The sequence below is a fragment of the Rhinolophus ferrumequinum genome, chromosome 11 (assembly GCF_004115265.2).
Source record: "Rhinolophus ferrumequinum isolate MPI-CBG mRhiFer1 chromosome 11, mRhiFer1_v1.p, whole genome shotgun sequence".
Lineage (NCBI taxonomy): Eukaryota > Metazoa > Chordata > Mammalia > Chiroptera > Rhinolophidae > Rhinolophus > Rhinolophus ferrumequinum.
In genome coordinates this window covers 14,142,758-14,165,691 of record NC_046294.1, presented here as the reverse complement: position 1 = coordinate 14,165,691, position 22,934 = coordinate 14,142,758, and the positions used below count along the sequence as shown (strand labels likewise).

Here is a 22,934-nt window from a genome sequence, read left to right as displayed (position 1 = left end):
AGCCCAGCCACCTGCCTGCCCCCTCGGAGCACCACTCACCACACTGCTCATCGCTGTTGTCACCGCAATCATTGTCACCGTCACAGTGCCACAGGCTCCGGATGCAGTAGCCGTTCTGGCAGGGGAATTCGTCCTCCTCACACTCCCTGGGGGCTGTGGGCACAGAGAAGTCAGGCTGCTGCAGGCAGTGAGGGCCTGCGCCTGGAAGCGCCACAGAAAGCCTTACAGAACAGAGCAGTCAGGCAGCTCCAAGGCTGCCCCGAGGGACCCGAAGCAGGTGGCTGTCTCCTGGAGGGCTTATCTGGCCAAGAGGGAAGATGAATGCACAGGACCAGGAGCTGAAGACCCAAGGGCTGACGTGGGTCAGGGGCATCACTTTCTGATAGAAAGCCCCTCCCCCACAGAGCCTGAGGGCGCCCGCCTGGCGCTGGCAGCACTCACGACAGTCCTGCTCGTCGGAGTCGTCCTCGCAATCGTTGTCCCCATCACACACCCAGGAACGGCGGATGCACTTGCCGTTGTCACAGTGAAAGTCAAGAGGGGAGCAGGTGGGCAGCACTGGGCCCCGGGAAAAAATAAGAAAAAAGGGAATCAGCGCGGTATACTTCCTCAGGCAGGCTCAGCCGGGCCAGAAATCCTTTCCTAACACCTTTGTTCCAAGTCTCCCATCTGAATCACAGTCCTTCTTCAGATTCCTGTGCCTGCCCCCCCACCAGCTGATGAAAATCTAAGCAGAAACTGTAGCAAAGAAGTGAGGGTAGTAGCAGGGCATGGCGGTGAGAGATTCACAGGGCAGAGCAGCCCAAGGAACTCAAAACCACGAGGAAAGCAGTAAGAAAAACATGAGCAAGAGAAAAAAGTGTATTTTTTTTTTATTTTGCCTCTGTTAAGTGATGATTGACACATCTGGGCTCAATTTCCAGTTCTAGAACTCATTACTTATCACACTGAGCAAGTCAGTTCCCCTCTCTGAGTTGCAGGTTCTTTGACTGTACAATGGGGATAATTATACTCGGCTCACAGAGGTCTTTTGAGAAAATGCATGTGAAAGTGCTACATGAAAGTGAGCCATTTACCATCAAAGCAATTAGCTGAAATGGTTAGAGTTAATAAGGTCCAGGTTGTAGCTTCATTCTTATTAGACTAATTAGCCACCCTCAGATGCAGGTGCTGCAGGTTGCACCCCCAAACTCAGACAATTGACTCGGCAGTGATTTCTATGTATCCAAGATAGGACCCTCTAGCCTGTTGTGCATATGTTATTACATTAGGGGAAAAAGGAGATTTAAAGAGAACGTAAGATTTCTTACAAAGTCTATGTTATTATAAAAAGATTTGATTACACAGAATACCAGCTAGAAACAAAAATTCTGCAGCCATGTAAAGTATGCACACTAACAAACGTACAAATATGCAGTACAAACACACACACACACATTCACATAAATACAGAGAGATCTATTTAAAGAGACTATCTGTATTTTCAATGGTGTTTTCCTCCATACTTGTTTCAAAGTTTGTTTTTCTGGACATATGTGCATGGAAACATGGGAACTACAAGAGGGTTGGAGCCATGTGTATTGTGAGGAAACCACCCTTTGGTGACACCTGTCATCCTCACAAGACGCCCAGGCTCTGAGTTTGACCCAGTGGATGCACAGAAAACTCCACCAGACTTGTCCTTGCTCCCCCCACCCCCCACCCACCGCAGGGCCCTCCTCCTCCCTGTCCCCCGCCCACGGGGAGGCTCTTACTACATCCGTCCTCATCGCTGTGGTCCCCACAGTCATTGTCTCCGTCACACTGCCACTGGGCGGGGATACAGGTGCATTCGCCAAGGGCACTCACTGCGCAGGTGAAGTGGCTCCGACCACAAGCACACTCGAGGCTGCTGGCTAGGCCTGGGCAGAGGGAAAAGAAACCAGAGAGGGCTCAGCCCCTGCCCCAGCAAAGCCCCGTTACAGAGGGAAGGTAGAGGAGCCAAGTCTAAGACCAAGGTCACCCAGGTGACACAGAGACGCTGCAGGGAGATGTTCATCATGTAGTGGTGTCTGCCCTTCCTCCACGGCACCAATGGTCAAGAAGATACCCTCTGACTCTGGGCTCACAAGTAGGGCAGGTAGTCTCTCTGTGACGAGCATTTTGGCCCACCCGGCACTCACAAAGGCCCAGAGACCAATGATGCCACCTAGAAAGTGGGTGCTCTTAGGGCAGGGGGACAGCAGACAGACGGGGTGCTGCAGATGAGGCTTCCATGTCCTTCCCTCCCCAACGTGGTTGAGAAATAGACGCCTTTGCCTCTGAGCAGGACCAGGCCGTCCCGCGGTGTGGGCCAGGAAGGGCAAGAACTAAGAGTGCAATTAAGATGCTAGACACCTATTAGAGATAAGGAATCCACACAGGGGAGCAAGAAGCAGCACAGGCTGCGGTGAGTTCCCCAGTCAGAGCTCACTTTTGAAAAGAAGTGGGGTCCAAAGAGGAGGGGACCAGGCCACCTCAGGGCACAGTGACTGGGACCAGTCAAGGCCTTCCTGTCTGTGGGACAAGTCACAGCCTGGAGGAAGGATGGCAGAAGCGGCCCCTCCCCCAGCCTCCACAGCACGCAGCTGGGCTTCCCTATTGAGCTATCTGCCTGGCCAAGTCCCATGACCGGCTGCTGTGCCCCCTCCCCAGTGCCCAGCAGGATGCCCTGGGATGGCGTGTGAATGGCTCAGTGCCCCCGCTCCAGCCTCAGCTGGAACAAAGGGTTCTGCCAGGGTCACTCTCCCCCTCCCAGCATTCATCTAACCCGCTGCGCTGCTGCAGCTGGGAAAGAAGGGGGCCACTGCTCATTGCTCATCTCTCCCCCTTCTTTGCTTTCTTCTCCCCTTCCTCCCCTCAGCTGGGCCCTATCCTCAGTCTGGGCTGGAACAGAGAAGGAAGGAGTCAGCTCCTAAATTACCATTCCTTTTCCTTTCCTATTTACCGGGGCCAGCCTCTCTTTCTTGGCTCATCTCAACATACGCCCTCACTGCACATTACAGTTAGTCGGCCTGGCCCAGGGCTTAGGGCCCAGAATGAAAGGGAACGCTGCTGCCCCTCGAAAAGCAAGGAGAGAGCCCTAGAGCCCTCCCTCTCCATTTCAGCTCCAAGGGTGAGCGTAAGGCAGGGGTTCCTAACCTGCGGATGGATGGATAGATGGATGGATGGATGGATGGATGGATGGCAGGCATGAGCATCTGTGACTCCCTGAAACTATAGCCAAAATGTTCATTTCTGGAGTGAAGAACCACACGTCTCACTAGATCCTCAACTGAGGCCTTGCCCTCCCCCTCCACATGCTAAGGGTATCAGCTGCCCTAGAAAAGATGCAGGATTTCCTGCGGAAATCAAAGGAATCTGTTTGAGAGATGCAGCATCTCTACAGCTCACAGGAAGGCCTTGCTCCAAGCCCAGCTAGCTCCCCTGTCTCTCCAGGTCTCTCTGCAAGTGCGCGACATAGGATCCTTCCCCAGGGAAGCTGAAGACCCAGCTGCCCAGCCCAGCCCCATCCTCCTGGACTTGTTCTGAGATCACTGAAAAGGAAGGAACAGGGTTTTTTTTTTCCCACTCAGACCCTGCACCCCAGAGTCTGAGGCGCTTCTGTAGTGTGACCAGCTCCTCACAGCTATAGGCGCTGATTTAGGGAACTCTGGCTGCATGAAACAGCAAAGACAAAGGATTCCAGAGGACTCCATGCGGCGGTGCTCCCCAATATGCTGACCCCCTTCACGGGGAGGAATGGAAAAGAGGAAGGATATGGCTAACTTACTGGTTCACAACCAAGGATGGCTCCCCCTCCTCCCTGGGGTGCATTTGGCAAGGCATGATGACATTTTTGGTTGTCATGATTGGTGGTATTTCTGGCATCTAGTGGATAAAAGCCAGGGACACTGCTAAATATCCTACAATGTTCAAGACAGGCCCCCATAACAAAGAAATTATCTGTCAATAGAGGTTGAGAACCACTGTTACACACACACACACACACACACACACACACACACACGAGCCAGGGAGTGGGGCTGCACCAACAGTTCAGGGTAAGGGGCTGACAAGAACAGAGAGGAGGAAGAAGGAATTGGGGGGAGGGGGAAGAGAAAAAGCACCGGACCTGGAGCAGACAGACCTGGGGTCCCCTGACCAGATATCCAATCTTCTACAAGTCACTTAGCTCCCTAAGCCTCAGTTTCCTCATGTAAAAAGGCCACATGGATTGGACAAGAAGATAAACATGGAAGAAGCCTACCTCATGCCTTGGCACACCAACGATGCTCAACAAGTGCAGGATGAGTCTATAGGTATAGGGATGTAGGGGCTAAATTTTTCCAAAAGGCCTTGATTTTAAGAACCCCAGTACCAGGACTGGGAGAGCAAGAACAGCAGTATCCGGATGCTGCATGTAAGTCAAAAGGAATACAGAAAGTAAAGAGGAGCCTTGAGGTGCCCCCCCAACCACTTCTTTTCAGGGCCCCACCCCCACCCTTGGCTGAGTAATAGGAAAAGCCCTGATTTCCCCATGCAAACTTCAGGGACAAAGCACTCCCTCGGATGGGCATCAAGTTAGTTGCAGGAGGCTGAAGAATCAAGACTTCCTGCAAGTCAGAGCAATATCTGAACATTAGCATGTGAAGGTCAAGCAGCCACTGGTCAGGCAAACCCTTGGCTTGGGCCGAACCCTTGGCTTGGGCCGTTGGTACAGTAAACAGATGCATTATACTCCAAAAAGCCAGCTCTTCTGGACAACTGCTACCCCTCTGGGATCTCCGGAGGTGGAATTCTGCCTTTTCACTCAAGTCCTGGCTGTGGTCATAAAGGACAGCTTTTAACCCTTTTTAACTAAAAGAATGGTGAGTGAAGAAAGAAAAGAAAAATCTGCGGGTGGCAAAATGCAGTGTTCATTTTAAGAAGTGTTAAGTTAGAATACTCAGCTATGCTTCTGGCCTTGAAAGCTATTTGTCAGCCACACTGCAAGCTCCCTTCACCTCCAGGGATCTGGGCCCTTTGACCTAACGCAATTCAACAAGGAAAAGCTCTCTCCCCAAAGTGCTCACTGCCCCTAATCATCAAGTCAGCCAGCTTTTGGGAGACATGTGAATGTGCTCATAGGGTCTTCCTGAAAGGTTAACCAAAACCTTAACTATTTTACCAATTTCTCATTACTTTCTTTTAAAGAAGAGAAACATCTATCTGGTATACCAGACACAGTGTAACATCCGAAAGAGCACAGATTCTGGAGTCAGAGAAATGGAAGTCCAAATCCTGGTTCTACCACTAACTGTAACATTTTGAGCAAGTTATTGCCTCTGGGCCTCAGTTTCCTCATCCATAAAATGGGAATGATAATAGTTCTACCACAAAGGGTTTTTATATAGGTTAAGTTAAATAACCCATGTAAACTGCCTCGCACAGGGCTGGCACACCGCAAAAGCTTCCTAAAATACAACCATTACTGACTGAGTACTTAGCAGGTGCTCTCCAAGCACTTTCCTAAGTGATTGTCATATGTTACATCATTGAAAGCTCTCAAGAACTCTGGGAGGTGGCACTATTGTTATTATCACCACTTCACAGTTGAGACACAGAGACTCAAAGTCTGTCAATAGATCACACAGGTCCTAAGGTTTGGAGCCAGCACTCAAACCCAGGCTGGTTGATCCCAGAGCCTCGGCTCTTAATGACTTTATTATACTACTCCCCCCTCCCCCAAATAATGGTGTTGCTATTATGAGAATTTTCCAAAACCTGGATTAAAAAAGGGAATTTACAACACTAGAACTTTTGGGTCCCTCTTTATACATGCTCGATTAGCAAATATGCAATGAGTATGGATCTCAAGCAGCGACCTCTCCTTCTGGTGATGGCTAAGGATAAGTTCCCTTGCCTTCAAGTAAAGTAGCGAAACAGGGACCATCTGGAGTCCCAGTCCTTTGACAAGTATCTCAGTGTTGTATTGGTCCAGAAAGGAACAGGGCTCTAACAACAAATAATTATATTTTATAATTTCTCTTTACAGCTTACAAGCTACTTTGGCATACATACTTGCATTCTCATTTCATCATTATTATAATAACCCTGAGTAGTTACTGTAGTGCTCACTTAACAGGTAAGGTCACCTGCTTTGGCCAAGGTCATGGGGTGAATTAGAGAGCCAGGATGGCAACCTCATTATGACCCTTAGGCCGGTATTCTTCTCTTCATGTGATCTCAGATTCTGGACTTTCAGTAAGTTTCCCAGCTAACACTGATTCAAAGTAAAGAGAGGCACCGCTCTCCACCATCCCATCGACTTCTTAGCTGAAGGGGGACCACACCTGTCACCTGGAAACCCAAGGTGGACCGTGACTACATACAGCTACAGAACAGCTTTTTCAAGTTGAACCAGAGATGAAATGCTTAAGGAGTGCCCTGTGCATGCCGGAATACGTCAGCTACCCCTGTGTGGAAGGATGACAATGGGACAAGGAGGAATCATTCCTCATATATGTGAAGGATGTTTTTCTTTTAACACTAAAGCTCTCCTCTCTCCTCCTGTCCACTAACGGCAATGGTGAAGATATAAACCTTATTTAATGAGGATAAGTTATATGAAATGACCCTAAACTACATCCTGGCCAACTGAGAAACCAATCCCCTGATGTCAGCTCCTTGGGGAGCCTCCTCCGTGCACGTCTCTCCTGAAAGGGATGCCCATGAAGCAAGGCAAAACGGACATAACTGACAGGAGTTGGCAGCAAGGAGCCACATGAAAATTAATCTAACCTCATCCAAGAGATACCGGGAAACTGGAGAGAGCTGGGTGTCTAGAAACAGCCTCCATTTGAGAGGAGAGAGCTTGCATAGGAAATATCAGAAGCAATACCAAAAAAGGTAAATGGTTGGCAGCAGGAGGAGGCCAGGAAGTGAACCCGTTCCTGATGCTGCCCTACCAGGACCCACACAGCCCTGGCCAAATCGAAAGCCCCTGCTCTGTACCCCAGAGGCCCTTTGCGCCTCTTGCTATGGTAGCATTTGGCACACTGTGGGATCACTGTTCACTTACTAGACCATAAGCCTATCAGCAGTTGGAACTATGTGATCTAGAGTTTGTATTTGTATTCACAGTGCGTAGTTCAATGCTTGGTTATATAGATGATCAATCTAAGTTTGTAAAATGAATGAATGATACATTCCTCTAGAGTCTTGTGAGAGTTGGGGTCAAAGCAAAAAAGAGGCCGAGGATATCAGAAATAAAAGTAGTTATTTCCCAATTAACCTGCACTTACTCAAGAAAATAAGAGTCATCTTTTTAAGGCGGCTTCCTAGTCCTATCCAGTTCACGCCCTTCTCCTAACGAGAGTTCTTTTCACTCTCTCTGTTATCAGGCTGCAATACCAACATGCTATGACTCTACTTATTTCTGTTCCTAGATCCCTAGAGGCCAGCCTTACCTGGTTGATTTGAAAATCTACCTGGGCCCTCTCTCAAAAGGGCCATCACCATCAGATACCCTCAGACACATGATTACTGGTCCCAGAAAGTTCAGCCTTCTTGCCACTCTTAAACACGGAAAAGAACTTCTGAACGGTCAGCCTCCAAAGTTTTGAGGTAGAAGAGCGTAACGTTAAGCGCTCCTTTTCTTAACAAAACTAAGTTCATTCCTGGCTGTCTAGCCCTGGGCACATTATTTAATCTCTTTATACCTTAGTTTCTCATCAGGAAAATTGGGATAACAAGAGTCCCTACCTCATATGAATGTTACGAGAATTGAATTAGTTAATTCATAAAAAAACACTTAGCAGAATGTCTGGCACAGACTAAGCTCTCAATAAACAATACCTCTTGCTATTACTATTATAGAATATGACTCAGAACTGTCTTATCTAGCCACCTCACGAGTAAGACCTACTATCTCAGGGCTGGAGATATCTAAAAACCCCACTGTTTGTCACCTCATGAGTTAAGTTGGTGGTATGAATGACTGCGGGAAGAGGTGGAAGAAAGCTCGATGGCAATGGTCCTGCATTGCCTTTCTCTGAAGGCGCTCTAGGCACATGATATCCTTTATCCTTGTCTAATTTATCATCCACCAATCCCTAGGATGCAAGCACAGAAAAGAGCATTCACAACTTAAATTACAGAGCAATTCAGAAATGGACTAGTTTCCTCTTTTGTAAAACGAGGGTAATAACTGTACCTATTTCATAGGGTTGTTGAGAGGTTTAAATGAGATAATATATATGTAGTACATAGTAAGCAGCTGTTGTTATTGTTAGTACAGGAGTCCCTCCTTATCTGCAGTTTCAGTTACACACCGCCAAGTGTGGTCTGAAAATATTAAGTGGAAAATTCCAGAAATAAACAGCTCATAAGTTTTAAATTCTGTGCCATTTTGAGTAGCGTGATAAAATCTCACACTATGCGCTCCATCTGCCCAGGATGCAAATCATCTCTTTGTCCAGCATGTCCATGCTGTACGTACAATATAATAAGATGTTTTGAGAGAGAGAGACCATATTCACAAAACTTTTATTACAGTATATTGTTATAATCATTTTATTTTATTTTTGTTGTTAATCTCTTGCCTAATTTATAAATTAAACTTGATCATAGGTATGTAGCTATAGGAAAAAACATAGTATACATAGGGTTCAGCACTATCTGCCGTTTCAGGCATCCACTGGAGGGCGTGGAACATATTCCCTGCATCCGCTGTGGATAATAATACTGTGTTATTATTAACCCCATCATCTTCAAGTGGATGTGTCCTCTCTCTCTGCCCGGTAATGTAGCTATGATACTAGGCTGTTTCCGTACAGGTCCTCAAAAGTCTACTTACCTTGCCCAGGAGTTCAGTCAACAGATTTCACAAATCCAACAGGGCTTGAATGGGGCTATGCTCTGCGAGGAGCTGCTGAAAATATTGTTTTCTTTTTACCCTACATCTCAAAACACAAGTAACACCTGGCTCCAGGGAGCAACAAACCACATCTCCCTTTCTGGGAGCCTTTTTAAGTCTCCCTCCATCAAAAAGCACCTGAAAAGTAATTCTTTATGCATTGGGATTCCCTGAGAAGATGAAGTTTGAAAACAGAGAGGTCAATCTGAGATAAAATATGGATATTCACAACCTAGATTTTTTTGGGATAGCTTAGATATAAAATATTCTGTTCTAAGAGGTAGTATGGGGTTAAAGGGTTAACAGCTTAGGCTCTGAGATCAAATCCTGGCTCACGCACTAGCTGTGTGACAGCAAACTTCTCTGAGCCTTGGTTTCTCATCTGTCGGACAGGCACCTAACAGTGCCTACCTCCTAAGGACCCTGGTGAGGCATAAGTGTGATAATACACGCTACACACTTACAACAGTGCCAGGAATACAGCAAACGATTACAAAATGTTAACTGCTCCAAAAGTACATTTGTAGTTTTTAGATCAGATGTCCTAGTTTGTGATGCAAAACCAGAGGAGATCATTCCCAGAAGGGCAGAAATTCTCATTTGGGGGAGATACACTTTAGAGCCATTCACTCTTACTGCTTTTCTGAACCGTAGTTGAAACTTCCTATTTAAACTGCTGGAGGTAAGGGGTAGGGAGTGGAAAAAGGAGACGGGAGCTCCCCTTTCTTATATGCTAGGCTTATGGATATTATAACCCGACATCTGTATTTGGTTTCCAGAAGGCTGTATTCAATCCAGCAGAGAAATTGTCACTCATCCTCACCCATGCCCACAAGGTGGTGGCAGTCGTACTTCCAAAGCTGGGGTCAATGACTTTCGGAGCATTTCACCCACCCAGGCCCTGCAAGCCTAGAAGGAGGTGGAACTGCTGAGCTTGGAGAGATCACTGGAGATCCTTACCACCTTGAAGCTTCTTTATTTCACGTGCTAATCAGGTGTCTCTCCCACTATCGTACTCTGTACCTGTCTGGCCAGACACCCAGACAGGGGGAGGGTCCCTCTCCCCCCAAAAGGCTCTGCCTGGAGCCTCGAGCTTCCTGGCCCCAGAAAACCTCCGGTGATAAATTATGCAGCAGCACCTTTGTGTCGCTGCCTCCCAGCCAGATGGGTTTGCTCCCAGTCTTTTGTTTCCGGCTGAGCTCTCAGCTCTGATCCTGGGCTCTGCACGGAGGTGAGGCGGGGAGCTCCCGTGGGCCACGTCAGGGCTTGCAGCAAGTCCCAGCAAGGCTTTCCCAGCTGGGTCTCAGGCAGCGCCCTTCCCTTACTTTTACCTGAGTGAGCAGGGAAGTAAGGCGTTAGGGAAGCTTACAGTCAATCCACTGGGCTGTGAGCGAGGATGGGGATAGCTACGTGCAGTGAAAGAATGAAGTTTGCTAGGAAGGGCAGAAGAGGTGCCCAGGGGCAGCGAGGATGTTTGCTTCTTGCTAAATCAAAAATGCAGAACAGAAAACGGAGTCAAAGACTGCCAGGAAAGCTAGAGAATCAGCTCTTTTTAACAGCTGCTCTTGGTTACGGTCAACTTTCCGCAGCCCCCAAAAACATCGCATCACTGGCACCAACTTAAAAGGAAGAAACAAAGGGACAACAGGGGTCAAACTTTGGGGTGGAGGAGCTGGGGGCGAGTCGGGGGTTTGAGACCCACATCAATTATCTCTGCACACTGACAGGATTCCTGATTGAAGACGGTAGTCATGAAGGAAGGAGGCTCGCAACAGCCCAGCCCCCAAATTGGGGCAATTACTACCTTATGAGCTCGGGGGCCTGACTCCTTTCCCAGGCCAGTGGGAGGGAACGCTTGGAATTCTAAACTGTTCCAGCTACAAGAGACCTCAGCCAGCACCTCTCACCCTGGGTCATAGCAACCTTAGAGTGAGATGCCTGGCTGCATCCCTGACCACAGGACTCGAACAGCGGAGCTCTCAGGAAATCCCCATCCCCCAGGACCTCTCCCAGGAGAACTAAGGCAGAGTGGGCTCCTAGATTCATCATATAGCTTCATAGGCCTCTTTTCTGGAAGTGCGCACAGGAGTAAACTAGGCTTAGGTTTCACTAGGTTTTCAAGGGGGGAAAGAAGGAACAAGATCTTTAAAAGAATCAAGCAAAAAAACAGCTGAAATGAATGAATGAATGAATGAATGAATGAATGAATGAATGAAGAGCTGAGCCTCCATTTTAGCACATGACATTGTAGTAGAATGATTTGTTTACCTGGCTCCCAGAGTCCAAAGGCCACAACCATCTCTAATCCACTTATGCAAGCTTGCTAACAAAGAGCTAACATTTATCCAGGCCTATCATAACAGTAGTTGTGAGGCTCGGTACTGAATGGTTTGAACATACTATCATCTCATTAAATTTTTGCAATATTCTCAAGTGATAACTTATTACTACTTACGCCTCCTCCCCATGGACAGATAAGAAGCCTGAAGTTCAGGGAGATTGTTTTACACAGTCACTAGGAAGTGCCAAGATTCAAACTCAGATGTGCCTGTGCTGCTTAATCACTGAGCTCTGCTGGCAGTGATAAGATTAGTGTTTGACAAATGCGCATATGTGGAATGAATGAACAAATGAATGGGTGCAGAGCCCGGTTTAGGGAATGCTCCTGAGTGTACTGGGGAGAAAAAACCCAACCCTGCCAGCTCTAAGCTGAAGAACGGCAAGCACAGGCATTCATCAGAGCTATTTATAGGGCCAAACCAGGCTCTGCCAGCCAAGCCATCAGCACGCAGTCTTCCCTAGGACACTGAGTCCCACCAGGCTGAGTAGGGGAGAAGGGCTTCTGATGCTGACGATGAGATGGTAATCCAGACACAGTCTGGGGCCCAGATGCTCCACGCCCAGGTAACTGTGACAAAACGCATGGCTAAGTTGAGTCAAGGAATGTAGAGACTGTGGCTGAAGCAGGCTAAAAGATCTAGTCAACCAAGGGCATGGAACTCTCATAATTAGGAGATGTGCCCAATCATTAAAAAAAAGACAAGACTACTTCTTAAAGTAGTCCCCGAAATGCTGTACCCATTCAGGAAGTCCCTAGTAACAATCTTTTCTTCAAAACAGAAGCAACATAGCCAATCCTGCCCATTTTCCTTGTCTTGGGGATGATGCTTAGCAGTCAATCAGGAGAAAGAATGAGCAAAGATCTACAAAACACACCCTGTCCTCTGCAATCTGCTGTGTTCTTTGCTGACCCAGAAGATGGACATGCCCAACGTGCTCTGTGTCAGACATGGCCAGACTTGGTTCCCTTGCACCTGTCATTCTTAATACCATGTGCCAGTCCCAAAGATGTTATCTGATATTCAACAGAGGACAGAAGAGGAAATCCAAAATCAGTGACAAGCCAAGCATCTTTCACAAATCCAATAATATCAAGGACAAGGTCAACCAAGCACCGTGACAACAGCCAGCTAGAAAGGAGACCAATCTCAGCTCCACTCTTTTGCACTCATCCTCAGAAACAACTCTCTATCTACCTAATCACCTCTAGGCAGAATTTCCAACTTTTCACTTACCTGGAGGAGACCTCTTAGACAAACATAGTTTCTTTCCACTCTTCAAGTAGTGACAGATTGTCGGAGGCCTCACTTCCACCTTCAGGTGAAAGATACCCAGGGCCATTACTAGCAATCAAGTTTCCTTTCACGGTCTTTAAGGTTGGAGTGTTATACAGGCTCAGGCCAAACCCATAGGCTCTAGGAAAAGCCCAAAGGCCTGGCAGCAGCCAACTAGCACCTTAAACTTCAGTGTGGTGAATTCAGTCCTAGCTGAGGTCAGGTCTACCTAACTGATCTACTATGACGCCCAGTCTTCTCCCTGAACCACTGGAACATGGTGTTAGGGATCCTGATGGTGGTATTTTGGGCAACCAACCACTCAGTCTCACTGTGGAAGCATGACTCTGTTCCCTCCAGGCCTCCAGGATGGCTTATGAGCCGGCTCCGGGAAGGTTAGATCTTCGTTTCACTGACTGTCCTTACACATGTGCACAGAAAGCCTCCCGTGCTTAGAAGAAGTTTCCATTAAACTTTTTGTCCTTAAAAAGAACCCAAAAGAATTACCAAGAACCCTTCCATCCTTTTCTCTGAAGCATGAAACATACACACAGTTCTCTACCCCCATTCTCAATGGTGATGCAGCATATGCAGTTTTGACAGCTCTGGAGCAGTAAAAGCCTCTTGGCCAGTCTCAGCCCGGAACCTTCCAGCTCCCCTTTCCCCAGGGCAGAAGGCGACAACCTCCTCGGCTTTGTTGGTATCCGTTTTAGCCCCCCCACCCCCACCCCTTTTTTCAGGGCCTTGCCATTTCCCTTGATCTTTTTCAAAACTTCCTCCAGGGGGCCGAAAGGAAAGTTCCATCCCCTTCTCTTGCAGCCCGAAGGGGGAAACCCCCAAAAAGCACAGCTGTCCCTTTAAGGGGCCCAAGTGGTGGGGAGAGCAGCTACATTCCTACCCCACTAGGGCCGCTGTCCCGACACGCCAAAGAGGCTACAAATAACCCTCTAGAAGAGAGCCCGGGAGGGGGAGAGCACAGTGCGAAGAGGAACATGAGTCCGCCAGGCTACGACTCCGAGAGGAAGAGCTGAGAGCCGAGACGAAAGAGCTCAGTCGGCGTTTAGAGAAGGCATGGAAAAAAAATCATTTAAAATCCACGGGTAGTTTAAATCACAGACACGAGAACTCTGTTTTGGATTTGAGAGGTAAACCAATCTTGAAAACAAGTGCCCAGGCATCTCCAAGCCCTGCCAGGCAAGTTCCGAAATCTGCTCTGCGTTAAAGAAAAAACCCGTGCGAGGCCGGCCGGGGTCTACAGACCCGTGGACACCCAACCCTCCCCCACCCCGCCCCCCACCCATTCCCGGCTGCGAAGAGAATGGGAAGATTCGGATATCCCCGCCGTTGAGTAGTGGTGGGTGAATACAGTTGGGGTCCAAACACCAAAGTTTTTTTTTTTTTATCTTTGGGACAAACTAGAGGCAGCTGCTAAATCACGGGGTGCACCCACAGTCTTAGGAGGCTGCGGAAAAACAGATTCCACCGGAGCCCTAATCACACACAACAGTTCCGTATGGGCACCAAACAACTTATTAATAAGGAGCAGATGAAGCCGTACTCCTCCTGCCCTCCGTCTAGTTTCCCCGAGGGTTATCGCGCCGGCCGGTAGGCTGCCTTCTGAAGTTCGGCAATACCCGCCTCCCCCAGCCCCTCTACCCCAGCCAGGACGGATCTGCAGGAGCCTTCCAGCAGTTTCTTCCTTGTGTCCCTTCTCTGCCCCCTTTTCAACCTTGTTTCCCCCTCCCCCCTCCGGGAAGGATCCAGGGCAGGGAGCTGATTGGTCGCAGCCAGGAGAGGGAACCCAAAAACACCACTAAGGGGAGATGCTGCAAGCAAGCAGTGCCCAAAGACCCTCGGTGGGAGCAGGGTCTGGAGTCCACGGAACTGTTCCCCCAAAACAGGACTCCCCAGAGCTCAAGTATTCAGATTCCACTGGGGCCCCTCTCCGCGATCCGCCCGAGACCCCCATTCCCTGGAAGGAGGGCTATTTACAATTTATGGTTTAGCAACCATCCTCCCCCGCCTCTCTTTCTTCGCACACATTCATTCGCATCAAGGACACAGAGACTCTGTCTTAACCTGAAAGGAAAAGTAGCCCCAGCTCTTCCAAGCAGCGAGGGCAGGCGAGCGAGCACCTCGGATCTTCCCTCAGCTCGGCCCAGACCCGGCCCAGGGAGCTCCTCCACCGCTGCCCCCTCTCGGACTTGAGCTGGAGGAGCTGGTGCTCCCCTCCCCGGCACGCAATCTCAGGGTTACTGCTTGGAGTGAGGGCGAGGGGTCTCAGGCCCCAGCCTGCGCCGTCCCACTCTCGGGAGGTGAGTCCTGCAGCGGTCCGACCCATGCACAAACTTTCCCCGAGGACCGGTTGGCGCGGTCTCCGCGGCGCCGCTTACCGTGTGCGCAGAGCAGGGCGCCAAGCAGCAGCGCGCCCCACCGCCGCCTCATGGTGCCGCGGACGCCGCCGGCACTCCCTGCCGGCCCGGGGTCCCGCCGGCTCCCGCGGGACGTGCGGCGGAGGGTCCCGGAGGGGAAGCGTCCCGGTTCACCGCGGCGGACGCGCCCCGCAAGTCCTGTAGCCGCTGCTGCCTCCAGTGCTGCCGGAGCCGAAGCCGCCCCGCCAGGGGACCGGGAGGGGGTGTCCCGGGCCCGGCTGCCCCGCCCCCCGCGCCGCAGCCCCCGCCACCGCCACCGCGCCTGGTCCCGCCCCCAGCGCCGGCCCGGCCCCTTCCCGCCCTCGGCCCCCGCCTCCGGGTCCCCAGACCCCACCCGCCGGTGCCTCCCGCGCTGGCCCCGCTCCTCTTCAGGCCGCCCCCACATTCCTAGCCCTCGAGAGAGCCCCCCTCCCCCTCCCCATCACTAGTGCTCGAATGTCCCTAACTTGAAAAAATTATTCTAGCAGCAACTCTCACATGCCGGTCACTCTAACTCTATGCAGAGAGGAGCACCCGGGCTGACCCAAGTCTCCTGAGCGTGACCCCGGCCCCCTTACCGGCCCCAAATCCAGACTTTATTGATGTCTCAGAATACGCAAGACTTGCTAATGCATAATCCTCTCGGGCTTTATTGACATCAAACAAGGGACATCAGGGGGCCTGGAGTGCTGTATCTTAACTAGCAGTCTCACTGTCAAAATTCCTTTTCTGAGATTTTTCTTCTTGCTCCACCCCCACCCCACCTCCCACCCCCACCCCCGCCTGGGCAGCGTGGTTCTAGGGCTAAATAATTCCACGACCTCCCCTTTTCATTTACTCATTTCCTGAGGTGGTTGTCTGGGTCCTGTCGCCCCAGTTCAGACGTCCAGAATTGGCCCAGACAGCCTTCTCCTCAACGTCTTTGTAAATTAGCGTTGTTAGCCTCTTCACCTTCTTTGACTTTCTGATCCTGGCAAAGAACGAAGCGGGTAAGGAAGGAAGTCTTTACTTGCAGTTGCATTCTTCCAAAGACCTTAGCCTCCTCCCAGCTTCCAGCCATATTTAACTTTTGAGTTACTACATAAGATTATAAACTCCTCTCTTGTCTTAACTTTGTGGCCGATGCCTTTCCCCAGGGCATGTTAATAGTCTGAGTTAATTTTGTTACCACCTTTCCTTTGCTAGGTTGAATCTTGTCTTGTTACCTTTGTCCAAGTCCCCAACTTCCTTAGGGTCCCGTATGTCTCACTTTTCCCTTGGAGTTGGTACACCATCTTTCCTGGCTTTGGCTCTTCCGATATTTTGTTAAGCCACTTTCTCTCATTGGTAAATAGAGTCAGGAAGACCCAAATGCCCCAGGTTAGCTGAGAGAAAAGCAAGCTGGTGTAGTGCAAAGACGATATTGGGAAATTTCTCCAATGCATTGGTTGACATTTCATCCTTGCTTGTTTTCAAATTTTTAAAGGATTTAACTTCAAATTACCATCTGTGACCAAAGATAACATTAACTTTGCAGCAGCATCCAAAAAACGTGGAGTGTTAATGTCTTCTCAGCCGGTATTTCTCTATACTGTTTTGCCTGAAATTTTTACACAGATGAAATGTGGTTGAATTAGCATCACCATGGTAACTTATACCGAGGCATTTTCTGTGTGTGTAGTTCTTCTTGCTGACTGAAGGCGGCAGTCGAGTCAGGTCAGCTTTATATGATCTTACTGCTACCTGGGAAAGAAAGATAAGTCCACCTTTACGACTTCTGTCACCTTAGCCTACAATCCAGTGAGAAAAAAGTGAAAAGTAGAGGCTGATTCTCAGCACATACACTCCCGGCAATCCCCCCATCACATTTTTGATGCAGCCTTGGTTGGTCTCAAGATTTCAATATATGTTACTGATGAAGATTTGCTTTTCGATCTGTTGAGGAAGACCTTAGGATTCTGGAGACCATGTTTTTTCCACGTGAAAACTAAGGACATGGAATATAATGAATACATCTGTCCCTGCAAAAAACAGGACAGGCGGTCACCATACTTTCAATGTCAGGGGATTACGGATTTTTAAACAGTTTCCACTCTGTATGCAAAAGACGCAGGTTCCTTTCCAGAAGGCATGATTTGTGTTGTTCTTCTGGGATTGAGGAGAAAGGGGGAGGCTGGCTATCCCCATCTGACTCAGGCTCAAGAGACTGTGTTTTCTGTGTGCATCCAAAGTCCTCCTCCTCCATGGTTCAGCACAGTTCTGGTGCACAGAGCCATCCCTGGCTGCCGTTAGTCACTGGGAATATCAATGGGTAGAAATGAATTTTGTGCATAGTCCCTGCCTGGGTCACCCCCTAGGGTGAGTTAAGTCTTGGCTGTCAGAAACTGCTCTTGTGCCAGGAGTGCTAAGCCATATTTATTTTTACCAGGCCTCTCAGACTTTCTTGTTTGGAGTGTGAGATCCTGAAAAGCATGCCAGAATGAGCTGTTTCTCTCCCTTTTATTGTCCTCTGGGACATGCCCCTAGAAAAGTTGTAGGGGACTGCCAATTTCAGAGGGGTCTCAGAGGCATTGGTTTCCTCAGAAACACCACCCCTTTCCTTCATCCTTCTAGGACAGACCAGGGAACTGAATTTCCAAGATCAGAATATTGCCCTTAGTTAGACCATCACTAATGGCCTTTTCAAAGGAAACTCAGGGAGTGCTGCAGAAACAAGATAGAAATGGGCACAGGTTTGATCCAGTTGGATTGGCAGAAATCTCTTATGACCGAGGCATCATTCAACAACCTGAATGTCTAAACATAATTCTTCTGAAAGAGTAAAAGGTTTGAAGTTTCACACTTTAAAACAGTGTTCCTCAATCAGGAGTGATTTCGCAGACATGGGGCAATAACTGAAGACATTTTTGGGAGTGGGCATTACTGGCAAATAATTAGTAGAGGCCAAGGAGTCTGCTAAGCAACCTACAATGAGCAGAACATTCCTTCCACAACAAAAAATTATTCAGCTCCAAGGTTTTAATAGTGATCAGGTTGAGAGACCCTGATTTAACAGCTTAAGAACATGACTCTTCAAAGAATTGCTTCATCTTCTCTCTAGAATCCCTTTCTTATTAAGGCAGTATAAATGGAGGGCAGGAATTTTTAAAGCTATAGAAGGGAAAACAAGAGAAAGCACAGCTGGAGCGGCCAGGTTAGCTCAGTTGTTTAGAGTGTGGTGTTCTTAACAACAAGGTTGCCGGTTCGATCCCCACATGGGCCACTGTGAGCTGCGCCCTCCACAACTAGACTGAAACAACTACTTGACTTGGAGCTGATGGGTCCTGGAAAAACACACTTAAGAAAATAAATAAAAGTTTAAACAAAAAAAAAAGAAAGAAAAAAAAAGCACAGCTAAAGGAGTCCTATACCTACCTGCCTAGGGAAGCCTATTTTTAGGAGTCATTCACTTAGTAAGAATAAGTATTTATTATGGGTGTATTATATGCCAGGCACTGTAGAAGCAGTGGTAAACAGATAGATTGGGTCCCTGGAACTTAGAGTCTGATGGGTGTGGAGACTACAAATATGCAGAGGTATTAAAAGAACAATCTCACAAATGAATGTAAACCTACAAATGATAGGGGCTTTCAAGGAAAAGTACAGGGTTCTATGAAAGGAGAAACTTGATTTAGATTTAGTGTTTCAAGGAAGGCCTGTCAAAGGCACTGACACGTTGATTAAGAGTCCCCAGACTAAGAGTGGATGGGGAGGATCTTCCAGGCAGAAGGAACAGTATATGCAAAGGCTCTGAGCCAGGAAATAGTCCATAGGATTATGGAAAAGCATCATTAACTTTTAGCAATGTGTGTGCTTTTATCCAGGTTAGGGGGCTCCTCCTGAAACGGAGGTGGGCGGGGAATGAAAGTATAAGGAAATAGTCTGATTTACATTTCTGTGCTTTCTTTAATTGCAGATCCTTCATACCACCATTTCTAGCACCAGCACGTTTCATGTTCCAGCTCAGCAGTAATACTCATGTCAGGACCTGGGATACGATGGCTGATTCAGTTCCCCAGCCTAACTTGGGGCACACCCTGAAAAGTGGGACTTTCTAGCATGTTGTTATCTCCTGAAAGCTTGATATTCACACACTTGGCACCAATAAGTAGAGACTTTGCAGCAAATATCTCAGTATATCTTGCTTATTTCAGCAGCAAAGATAAGTTTGGAATGGTGGATAAAGAAATGTATCAATGAATAAATACTCATTTAATAACAAACATGAATCAAGCATTACATAAATGGTCTGTTTCCACATTTGCCCCTTTATAATTCATTCTCTACACTGCAACCAGAGTGCCTTCTTTAAAAACATAAATCAGATCATGTCATTACTGCGCATAAAACCTTCCAATGGCTTCCTATTACATTTAGAATAATATCCAGAACTTCTTGGCAGACAAGGTCCTTCATGATCTGGCCTCTGCCTACTTCTTTGACCACTTCTCTCCTTACTCATTCTGCTCTAGTCACAATGGCTTTCTTTCAGCTCTGCAACATGCTGTCATTTCTGTCTTCCGACTTTTACGTGAGCTGTCTCTGTTTAGAATGCTGTTTCTTTATGGCTGGTCGCCGCTCAATGTCACAGCCTCAGAAAGGGCTCGCCTAATCACCCTAACTTTGCCTTGTTCTCACTCATTGCCTTTACCTTATTTTATTTAGGAGATTGGATAAGGTGTCGTAGAGGTGGTGGCATTTAGCCTAGGTCTTCTAGGATGTGTAAGCGTTTACTAGGCAGCAAATCTGGGAGTGGTACATTCTAGGTGGAGAGAAGAGCTTATGCCAAAGCAAGAGGGTGTGAAAGGTATGTCTGGAAACAGTGAGTAAGAAAGTGTGGCTGCAGTATTAAGTATGTAGGGAAGAGTGAATGGCAAGGTGGCTAGAAAAGTAGGTTGGGAGCAGACTGTGAAGGGATATACTGTATATCTGCAGGTTCAGGAATTTTGCTTCATCCTAGTAATGGTGAGTCAGCAACACTTTTTAAGTAAGGAAGTAACATGCTCATATTTGAATATTCGGGCAATAAACTCTTGTCACAATGTAGAGAATGGCTTGGGGGAGGAAAAAACAGACAGAGACTGCAGCTTTTCGTCCTAAGATTCTGAAATTTGGGGCTTTCAGTTCATATCCTAAGTTTATTTAATGATTCCTAGTGTATTCCATTCCATCCTCCTGAACTAATTCTCCTAACTTGTCTCTATGCTTTTTGTTGAGTTAGTTGCTTTTTTTCTGAGCATTTCTTAAGATTTAGTGATCTGTCACACGCAATAGTTAGGTGTAGGAAGGATATGCCAGTGCTTTCTGATTGATTTTTAATGCCCTTCTCAATGATGCCTTGCATTTTGCTGGACTTTTTTTTAATGAATTTGTTTTGTGAATTGCTTCCTCTGAGGCAACCATAAGTCCTATGAATTGGATGGGCTTCGTTTTCTAGACTTTTAATTTACAGGGGGAAATTCTATTTATGGTATTCAGGCATTTATTCTGTCAGGAATTGTGCGTGGTCCTAATATTTAAAAGATGAATGAAGACTGTGTCTGCCCTCAAGGAATTCACAATCTAATGGGGATATCAAATAATTATTTTTAAATGATATAAGTGTTTATCAAAGCGTATAGTCTAGGACAGAGGAAGGCACAGCTAATTTTTGTGGGCTACTAAATCGGAAATCTTCCTCCCTTTCAAATGACACGAAAGTGTAATTCCTAACTCTTTTTGCAGCATTCGAAAATATAAAATAACAAGAAGGTACAAGTCTGTAATTGTCTCTGAGCTGTAGTTCAATTTAAGCCATGTCCTCTTACTCACTTTCTCATAATGTATTAGTTATTCTTAACTGTCCAAGAGTTTGTGGATGTTTCTTTTTCTTTGCAAATTCTCCAGTCTGTTGACCATGGCTGTCCAAAATGCCTTGTCTGTAAGTAGCATTTTTAATGTAAACATGTTAATCCTATACAGTGGCATCGAATTTAGTTGCTGCTTTGCTCTTAAGGAGGGTAAATCTTTTAAGAAGAGCCTAGTAGCTCAGAATGAATTTTATGACCTGCATTTCTTAGCTACTTCGCCTTTAGCATCTTTTCTGCTTGATGAGCTGATAAAAGCCTGTCCTAGTTTCTTGAACCTGTTTTGTAGCAATAATTCAGCCAGCCTGGATTTTTTCTTTCCTTATTGTTTCCTTGAGGTTTAAAACTATTTAGTACACTTATGTTTGCTTTTCTGTGGTTTCAATTCCAGGGAAGATTTTCTTCCCTAGCAATCTCTTCATAGGTTCTTGGCAAAGCCAGAGATGTCTATTAATTTTCTATTTATAATTAGGAATTATAATCTGATAAATTGACATATCAACATATCCTCTCTCGTGGGTGTCTCTCCTATTGTTTTCAATTTGCTGTTTCCATTCCTTATGCTATAATACTTTAACATCTCATGCCCTCTCTGTGTTTTGATCAATTTCATATCACCTGCTTATTTTCAGTATTGTGGAGTTGTTTTTTGATTTACTAGATGCTTCTTTGTTTAGGGAAATTTTTCAGAAATATGATAATTTAAGGACTTGAAAAGCTCATCTAAATTGAAGGCTGACTTTTTGTTCTTTCCTTAACATTCAACAGGGTCACAAAAATACACTTGGCTTTAACGACTCTTATGTATTTCTACTCTCCTTAAGACTGATGTTTTGGCTGTGTCACTGAAAAATATCTTCCACCACTGATGTGTTGCCAAAATCTATTATCATGTAATCTATGGCAGAAGAGAAATCTAAAAGTAGTAGCTCTTTCTTGGGAAAAACAAACACTATCTGGAAGGTCATCACTTTTGCTTAAAGAATATTTTAAAGATTTTTCAAGCCACATATTGGGTTGTTTATGTATTTTCAGATTATAATATGTGCCTATTATAGAAAAATTTTGAGAATACAGGGAATTATAAAGAAGAAAAGTGTAAGCAGTCAGTAATTCCACCACCAGTAAAAGGCTACCTGTTATTTCTGTGCAACCCCAAATTTTCTTGCAGGCTTAGTCTAGTAACCACCTACCATTTTCTGAGTCTTCTTCCTCAATAGACTGTTCAGGACAGTAAGAGTGGAAGACTGACTTTAAATATAAGGGTCCTTAGGATTTTTATGGAAGGGATGGAGCTGTAGGAAAAACCTACAAATTGCTCCAGAGATGACATCTTGTTCTTATTTAGCTTTCTTTGAGTCATTAACAGTCGGGCGCCACTGGTGCTGAAACTTGTCATTATTATAACCGCAAATGGGTTAATGCCCAAACAAAGCTATATTCTTGGGGCTGGTTCCCAGCTCCACCACACAGACCTCAGCAGCAGCACCCTCCAAGTCCCAGGACAATGCTCCACAAATAAGAGAATGTCAAATGGTCAGCCTGGACTCAAAAGTCTCTTCTTTTATCTGGGAGCTTCCAGTTGCTGGCAGGGCAGAGCAAAAGGAAAAATAAATAAATAAAAACCAAGTCAACAAACCCTAAAAAAAGAGGCTGTGTGGTTTAGTGGTCAGACCACTAGCCTGGAGGCTGGGATAACTGAGATACAGTTCCAGCTCTCCCACTGATTGGCCGGATGATGCTAGACAGGTCATTTTCCTGATATGTTCCTCAGTTTTCCTACTTGGAAAAGGAGAAATGCCTTAGAAAGTCTTTATGAGGACAAATGAAATGATCTGCAAATAGCTTCAGGTTGCTTGGAAATAAAATGAAATTGTAATCATTAATGATTACTATCCTATTACATTATTAATAATGTAGTAATAAGCCATGGGTGTGTAAATTATGAAACTGCCATACCCTCAAACTGCACTGGTTAGGGAAATGGGGAGTGGGTGAGGGCGGGGAAAGAAGGAAGTTTTTTTAAATCAAATTTGCAGGACTTCACATCAAATATCAAATTAGTAAATTCATTACCTCAAGATAATATATGCTGTTCCTAATTTGGGTCTGTCCCTTTGTTCTTACCACATCCAAACTCAGAGTGACT

At 46.7% G+C, this 22,934-nt stretch overlaps 1 protein-coding gene across 1 annotated transcript in view; it reads right to left on the bottom strand.

The window, feature by feature from the left end:
- Nucleotides 1-15,327, bottom strand: part of LRP4 (LDL receptor related protein 4) — a 51,539-nt gene extending 36,212 nt beyond the window's left edge. Inside the window, exons 1-4 of the mRNA XM_033118873.1 lie at nt 14,904-15,327; nt 1,755-1,901; nt 442-558; nt 40-153 (exon numbers count right to left, since the gene is read on the bottom strand). Of these exons, the coding sequence (XP_032974764.1) occupies nt 40-153; nt 442-558; nt 1,755-1,901; nt 14,904-15,327 (802 nt within the window). The remainder of the gene's footprint in view (nt 1-39; nt 154-441; nt 559-1,754; nt 1,902-14,903) is intronic.
- Nucleotides 15,328-22,934: the final 7,607 nt, after the last annotated feature.